Source organism: Chrysochloris asiatica, unplaced genomic scaffold (genome assembly GCF_000296735.1).
Source record: "Chrysochloris asiatica unplaced genomic scaffold, ChrAsi1.0 scaffold00154, whole genome shotgun sequence".
NCBI classification, from domain to species: Eukaryota; Metazoa; Chordata; class Mammalia; order Afrosoricida; family Chrysochloridae; genus Chrysochloris; species Chrysochloris asiatica.
This window is the reverse complement of record NW_006408672.1, coordinates 2,534,248-2,541,793: the sequence shown is the minus strand read 5'-3', so window position 1 is coordinate 2,541,793 and position 7,546 is coordinate 2,534,248. Positions and strand designations below refer to the sequence as shown.

The 7,546-nt window shown below is 44.3% G+C and overlaps 1 protein-coding gene across 2 annotated transcripts in view; it reads right to left on the bottom strand.

Moving 5' to 3' along the window:
- TMPRSS3 (transmembrane protease, serine 3) overlaps positions 1–7,546 on the bottom strand; it is a 52,064-nt gene that overhangs the window by 2,002 nt on the left and 42,516 nt on the right. For both annotated transcript variants that reach the window (XM_006870825.1, XM_006870826.1), the window contains 2 exons: positions 6,257–6,399; positions 5,255–5,407 (listed from right to left, as the gene is read on the bottom strand). In XM_006870825.1, the coding sequence (XP_006870887.1) occupies positions 5,255–5,407; positions 6,257–6,399 (296 nt within the window). The remainder of the gene's footprint in view (positions 1–5,254; positions 5,408–6,256; positions 6,400–7,546) is intronic.

The window sequence follows — 7,546 nt, the reverse complement described above, 5'->3', positions numbered from 1 at the left end:
CTTGTCACACACCTTTCTTAATTTTAAAACATTCAGTGTTCCCATGTTCTGTTCGAACAACTGCTTCTTGGTCCAGGTACAGATTCCTCATGAGCACAACTAAGTGTTCAGGAATACTCATACTTCACAATGTTGTCCATAGCATGTCACAATCCACACAATTCCTTTACATAGTCAATAAAGCACAGGTAAACATCTTTCTGATATTCTCTGCTTTCAGCCAAGATCCATCAGACATCAGCAATGGTATCCCTTGTTCCATGGCCTTTTCTGAATCCAGCTTGAACCTCTGGAAGTTCTCTGTCAATGTATGATTGTAGCCATTTCTGTATTACCTTTAGCAAAAATTTACTTGCTTGAGATATCAAAGAGATTGTCTGATAATTTCTGCATTCCATTGGGTCACCTCTCTTTGGAATGGGCACAAATATGGATCTCTTCCAATCAGTCGGCCAAATAGCTGTCTTCCAAATTTCTTGGCAGAGATGAGTGAGTGCTTCCTGAGCCACCTCACTTTCTTGAAAGATTTCCATTGTTAACTGGTGATGATGGTGGGGCATAAATAGAATAAAACTACTAGGTGAAAACGAAGGTAATGGGGCAAGACAGCATTGCAACAAATAACTGGGACAATCTCCTCAAGATGTGTGAGCTTCTGGAAGTCCCTCACACTTACATTTGAAAGAAACAACGAGTCACTTGGAAAAGTTAAAGTTAGTATAACCCTATGACCTAACTATTCTATTCCTGGGGATGTATTTAAATGACTTGAAAGAGGGGACTCAAACAGATATATGTACACAAATGTATTCTATTCACAATAGGCAAAAGGTAGAAGCAAGACAAGTGTCCATCAACAAATGAATATGTAAATAAAATGTGGTATACCCATGGTATACAATGGAAGATGATTCAACTAATAAGAGACATGAAGTTCTGATACATTCTACAACAATGGATAAGCCATAAGAATGTTACACTACATGAAGTAAGCCAGATGCAAAATATATATATATCTAGAATAGGCAAATGCATCGAGACAGAAATCAGATTAGTGGCTACCACAAGTTAAGGGTGGGGATATGGGAAGTTATTACTTAATGAATGCAGAGTTCCCATTTGGAATGATAACATGTTTTGAAAGTAAATAGTGGTGATGACTTAAAAAAAATTTTTGAAAGGTTAGACGGAAGAGAGAGAGTGAGAGGAAGGGAGAGAGAGAAAACAAGGAAGGAGAGAGGGGAAGAGGAAGGGAAAGAGGAGAACATGAAGGGCAGGAGACAGGCAGGGTAGAAGGAAAGATAATAGATTCACTAGAAAACCCATGGGAAGGGAAACTTCTTCTGGGTCATCCTGGGGTGCCTGAAGGGAGGCTTGTGAAAGAACATGTTTATGGCCAGCTGACATCTCATACAGGACAACACTTTGCAGTGGGTGGGAGTCAGCTGATAACTAACTCTACAAAGGACATAGATTCCTAGCATTACAGTCAAAACCACTCATCCAGCTTCATGATCTCAATGGAAATCTTTTCTAAAACCCTTCCAGAGTCCAGCAAACACTATAGGGCTTGTCAGAGTGTACCTGAAGACCCCAGCGTCAAAAATCATCAGGGAACCTTACACCAGATCCCTTAATACCTCTGGAGAAGGTCCTGTGGTCTCCATTCTTAACAAACAGCCAAGGAGTGCCTTATGTGCACCCAACTTTGAACTTTGTTGATTCTGCTGGGCAGAGTCTTGTAGAGAAAGTGTCATGGGACTGGGTGAGACTTACCCTTACCCTCACGGGCTTGGGTGACCTTAAGCTGCTTCCCTCACTTGTAATACAGGGTTGGTCCTGAAGAGAATGGAATAAGACATTATCTCTGTCATTGCATGTAGCTAGAAGATTCCCTGGAGGAATTTTAGAATCTTCAAGCCCACCCTATGCATTCCACAGAAGCTTGATGAAGTGGGAGTGGCTGTCTTTGACTTGCATCCTTCAGTGCCTGAAGTTCAATGTTCTTGATTGTTAGGTCAGTCACATCGATCTCTATGCCTTATAGAGGATGTTTTTCCATGTCTCTAAAGCTGAATCCAGCATCTTCTTGCCGCGTTCCTTCTGTCCCGTCTTCACTCCAAATGCCATTAGTGGTCAGGGGCAGTGAGGTTGCTCTTTTAAACACCTAATCTTTGATACATTTTATGTGGTTGATGGGTTCTGACTGAGTTTCATAGTGAGCTCCTCAGTGCTGGGCGTAGGGCCAGTCTGTCATCTTACACCCAAGCAACCTCTTTTTCATTGCCTTGGGCGGCAATGAAATCATTTCCAGTTGATGATGACCCCATGCTTTAGAGTAAGCCTGTTCTAGAGTTTTCTTGGCTTGTAATCCCTATGGAAGCAGATTACCAGGACTTTCTTCTGGGGCACAGAGGTGGGTCTGAAACACCAACCTTAAGGTTTGTAGCTGAGCACAAACCATTTGTACTACCCAGAGACCTAAGTGACCTCTAGCCAACATTTTCAAATGGGTTGATCTAACACTTTTTTTGAGACTTGTGAACATCACCTTTGCTATATCCCACGGTAGGAACTTTCAGTACCAGCAGAGAGTGATGCTCACAGCTTGCATTCATGGAACAGCAGTGCTGCAAGTTAACCCTGAGTCCTCCCAGCCTCTCCAGTGAGACCTCAGGTTCCCAGAGGCACTTCTATCAGCATTGTATAGTTGCTCATTTAAGGCAAAAATCCCAAGAGAAAGAAAGCGACATTACCATCTGAGGCACATTAAGAGCTTGACTTCCTATTTTAAGCAATGGTCTCAGATTCCAAAGGGCATTTCAAGAAAGTACTTGAAACTGGTCCTGGAGCAATGTGTCTCACACTATGAGGTCAAGTCTGCAAATATTTGTTGTGCATCTCCTGGGTGGAAAGCTCTATGTTCTGTGGGGCTGTGTGTGGGCTCATCTACCTGTGGCCTCTGTCTGTCACCTGGGAGGGGAGGTGGATATTGCCATCCAGTCATGACACATCTCATCAGTCACTCAATGATCCCCAGCCCACCCTGGTCCTGATTGACCAGACCCTCTTATAAACCCCTCCCACTCACAAGAGACTCCTAAAGCTCAGCACTGGAAAGCCCTCTCCTGATTGGAGATTTTCCTGATTGGAGATCCTAACTCTTTTGTGGGCATTTTGGATCTTTGTGTTTGGACCATCTCACCTCTCCCTCTCTCTCTCCATCATGACGTGGCCCATCCCTCTCTGTTTGCATACATGACTCCTCAACTAGCCCCCTTTCCTCAGTAGGGCTCCTTCTCAGCTGTCTGTCTCCCTTCCTGTGACTAGTGAATACCATTCATCTCTCTTGTCTGTGTGGACCCCACCTATGGAAAATATTGCCAGGGGGATCAGCTGAACTCACATCTGTTTGGAGGGCTCTTTTCAGACAGCAGTTCCCAAGAATCTGACACCAATAAAACACAAAGCAAACCTGCAGTCATTGAAGCAATTCCAACTCATGACATGTGTTAGAGTAGAACTGCTCCATAGGGCTTTCTTGGCAGTATTCTTTACAGAAGTAGATATTGTTGTTGCTGTTAGGTGCCATTAAGTTGGTACTGACCCATAGCGACCTTATGCACAACAGAACAAAACACTGCCCAATCCTGGGCCAACCTCACTATTGTTGCCATACTTGAGTTCATCGATGATGCTACTTTGCCAATCCATCTTATAGGGGGTCTTCCTCTTTTTCTCTGACCCTCCACCTTTGTTGTTGTTGTTGTTATGTGCTGTCGAGTCGGTTCCGACCCATAGCGACCCTGTACAGGGTTTCCGAGGGTGTAAATCTTTACGAGAGTAGAATGCCTTATCTTTCTCCCGCGGAGCAGCTGGTAGTTTCGAACCGCTGACCTTAAGGTTCGCAGCCCGATTCGTAACCACTATGCTACCAGACCCTCCACCTTACCAAACATGATATCCTTCTCCAGCGACTGGTCCCACTTGACAATATGTTCCAAATATGAGAGATGAAGTTTGGCCATTTTGGCCTCTAAGGAGCACTCTGGCTGCACTTCTTGTAATACAGATCTATTGGTTCTTTTGGCAGCCCATGGCACTTTTAGTATTCTCCTCCAATAGAAGTAGATAGACAACCTTTTTTTCCATGGCACCTCATGGAATGGCCAACTTGGGTAGTGAAAAGTGTGCCACCCAGAGCTCTTGATTTGATACCCCAAAACTAAAAAACTCACTGCCATCGAGTAGATGCCAACACATAGGAGTAGAATTGTTCCTTAGGGTTTCTAAGACTATAAATTCTGATGAGAAACCTGTGACCATTAGTCTCCATGACTCTGATACCAGAAGATCTAGATGGTGCCTGACTGCCACTATCAACTGATCTGAAAGGGATCACATTAGAAGGTCCCAGATAGAGTGACAGAAAATGTGGAATGAAACTCAAAATTAATTTTTAAAAAACAGACCAGGCTTATTGGTCAGAAAGAGACTGGAGGAAACTGACACTATGGCCCTCAACCACCCTTCAGGTGAGGAGAAGAACCCAATTTTCAATCAAGCAGTAGATAGATATATAGAAGGGAACAACATTAAAATCAAAAGGACAACATTTCCCTAAGGACAAAGTTGAGAGGGGCTGGAACAGTGGGTGGAATGGAACTAGGAACCACAAGGAGAAGTGGATAATTGTTGTTGCATGGAAGGGATTGTAATCATTGAGGTGAAATCAAGTATGTGATTTGCTGAACGCAAAATTGATAATGTTGTCTGTAAATTTTCACTTAAAGATCTAAAATGAAAAGAGAGAAATATTCAGTTAACTCATGATACATAGAGGGGATTACAATTATTGTAATGGAACAAAGTATATGATTTGTTGAATGTAAAACTGATGATCTGCCCTGTAAACTTTCACTCAATTCACAATAAAAACTTAATTTTTTTTTGTTTTTTGTTTTTTTAATTTATGGGAGCAGACAGCCTCATCTTTCTGCCCCAGGAGTGACTGGTGGGTTTGAACTGCCAGCTTTGTAGTTAGCAGCTCAGCACTTATCCCACAACACCACAAAGACTTCTTACCTAGGCACCAGGAGCCCTTAAATCCCTGGGTGCAGAGCTGCTGATGAATTACCGCTCCTTGGTTCTTCATAGCAGAATTTGGGTAGTACTTCAAAGGGTAAGTAGGGTGACAAATGTGATGGGGAGAGCTGAGAAAGGGGTGCTCCACCAGAGGACCTACAACACCCACCTCCAGCTGTTCATGGATCCAGTCCAGGAAGGCAGTGATGCGGGTATAGACCCCAGGTTTGTTCACCTCAGCACAGCCAATACCAAAGCTAGTTGCCCCCACCAGCTTCCACACCCTCCTGTCTTGACACACCAGGGGTCCCCCGCTGTCTCCCTAAATGGAAAGGTCAACAGAGTAGGCACTGCAAAGTGGTTTTCCTTGTTGTAGCTCTAGTCCCTCTTCAGAGCATTATAGCAATATGGTGGAGCAAGGTGGTTCTGCATCCCAGAGACTTGCTAGAATGGTCTCTAATACTTCCCATGGTGAGGGTCCCTCTGCCCTTCTAGAAAAGTTTCCCTCTAGGCTGTGTCTTCCTACCTGATTCTAGATACATCAACCTCATGAAGGGCAAGGAAAACTGGGTACAGCCAAGAAGGGGCACCCAGATGGAATATTAGCTGACCTGTGGATGGACTACCAGGGAGCACTGGAGTTTCCACCATGGCTCTTATAGGACCAGAGTCACTAGGTCCCACCTCATTCCCTCCCTTAACCAGTTGCTGTGGGGTCAATTCCAAGTCAGGGTGATCCCATGTGTGTCAGAGTAGAACTGTGCTCCGTAGGGCTTTGAGTAGTTATGACCTTTGGAAGTATGTCATCCAAAGTGCCTCTGGGTGGCCTCGAACCTCTAGACTTTCAGAAATCAACCAAGCACTTAAATATTTGCACCACACAGGGACTCTGCCACTCCCTAAATGCCTCTGAACACAGAACCAAGCTAGGTGGGAACCGCCAAGAGAAGCCTTCCTCCACCCAACCCCAAAGCAAAGGGGAGCCTTTGCAAACACAAGCCAGCCAGCCAGGACAGGGAACAATATCTTAAACAAATGTCTCTCCCACACCCTGTAAATTTGCTTTGGGGTCAGTCACAGAGAGCACTGGTGGTAGGCTGTCCCATGGGCTGTGTTGGACAACCTCACCTTGCTTTCTGCCCCAGTCCCAAGTCATCACGCCCTTCCTTACCTGGCAGCTGTCTATGCCGCCCCTCAGGTAGCCCGCGCAGAGCATGGTAGGTGAGATGATGCCACCATACACCTCTCTGTGGTTGCAGACCTTGTTGGAAATCAGCGGGACAGGTGCGTGCTTCAGCAGAGGAGAGGCGTCACCTGTGGCAAAGCATGTTTGGGCATATGCAGTGAGAAGGAAGCCTGCTCAGGATTTAGAGGCCACACTGGATGCTCAGGATGGCATGACACATGGCAGACAAGACCTCTGTCCTGTCTGGTGGGATGAGAAGACTCATCTGTTGTAAAGCATCATCAAGCTTTACAACTTTGCTCCCTTCCACATAGGTCACCATGGACTTTCAAGTGGCCAAAGTGTTAGAGAAATTGAACACACATGACTCTCCCCAGAGCCCTGGGCCGGGACTGAGCACTTGATACACAACAGCCCATTTAGACCTCAGAGCAACCGAGGTTACAGAAGAGGAAAGTGAGACCCGTAGAGGTCACATGACATACAACCTGTTCACAAAGCCCTGGATGGTCAACTGAAAACCATTCCCCAAAGATGTCCAGGTCCTTATACCTGGAACCCATGACTATGTTGTCTCACATGGCAAAAGGGTACAGATTGAGATGAGGAGGTTATTTTGGTTGTTTTTGTTCTTAAGAGTCACAGGCAATGAAATGATAGATGCAGAAGAGACCAGAGTCAGAGAGAGGACTGAAGATGCTTCACTGCTGACTGTGAAGATGAAGGAAAGGGCTCTGAGTCAAGCACAAAGTTATAGAAGCTAGAAATTAAAAAAAAAAAAAAAAAAATCTTCCTTAGAACCTTCAAATGCAATGCAACTTGATTTTAGGCCACTGAGGCCAATTTTTGGCTTCTGACATACAGAACTGTAAGAAAACAAATTTATGTTTTTTTAAAGTTTGTGGTAATTTGGTATAGCATAGCTACCACCAACAAAGTATCACAGAGTTAATGGTGAAAAGCAGTAGAAAGTTAATTCTCTCACAGTTCTGGAGATCAATGTGGTAGAGAAAGATCCTTCCTGTCTCTTCCAGCTTCTGGCTTGGAAATGCATCACTCCAATCTCTGTCTTGCCTTTATGTCTGTGGGTCTGATCTTCTTTTATAAACACACCACTCTGATTGGATTACTCCAGTATTCCCTCCTGAATTTAGAGATCATCTGAAGAACAGATTTGATGAATTAAACACTAAAGACTGAAGACCAGAAGAGTTGTGGGATGACATCAAGAACATCATACATGAAGAGAGCAAAAAGTCATTAAGAAGACAAGAA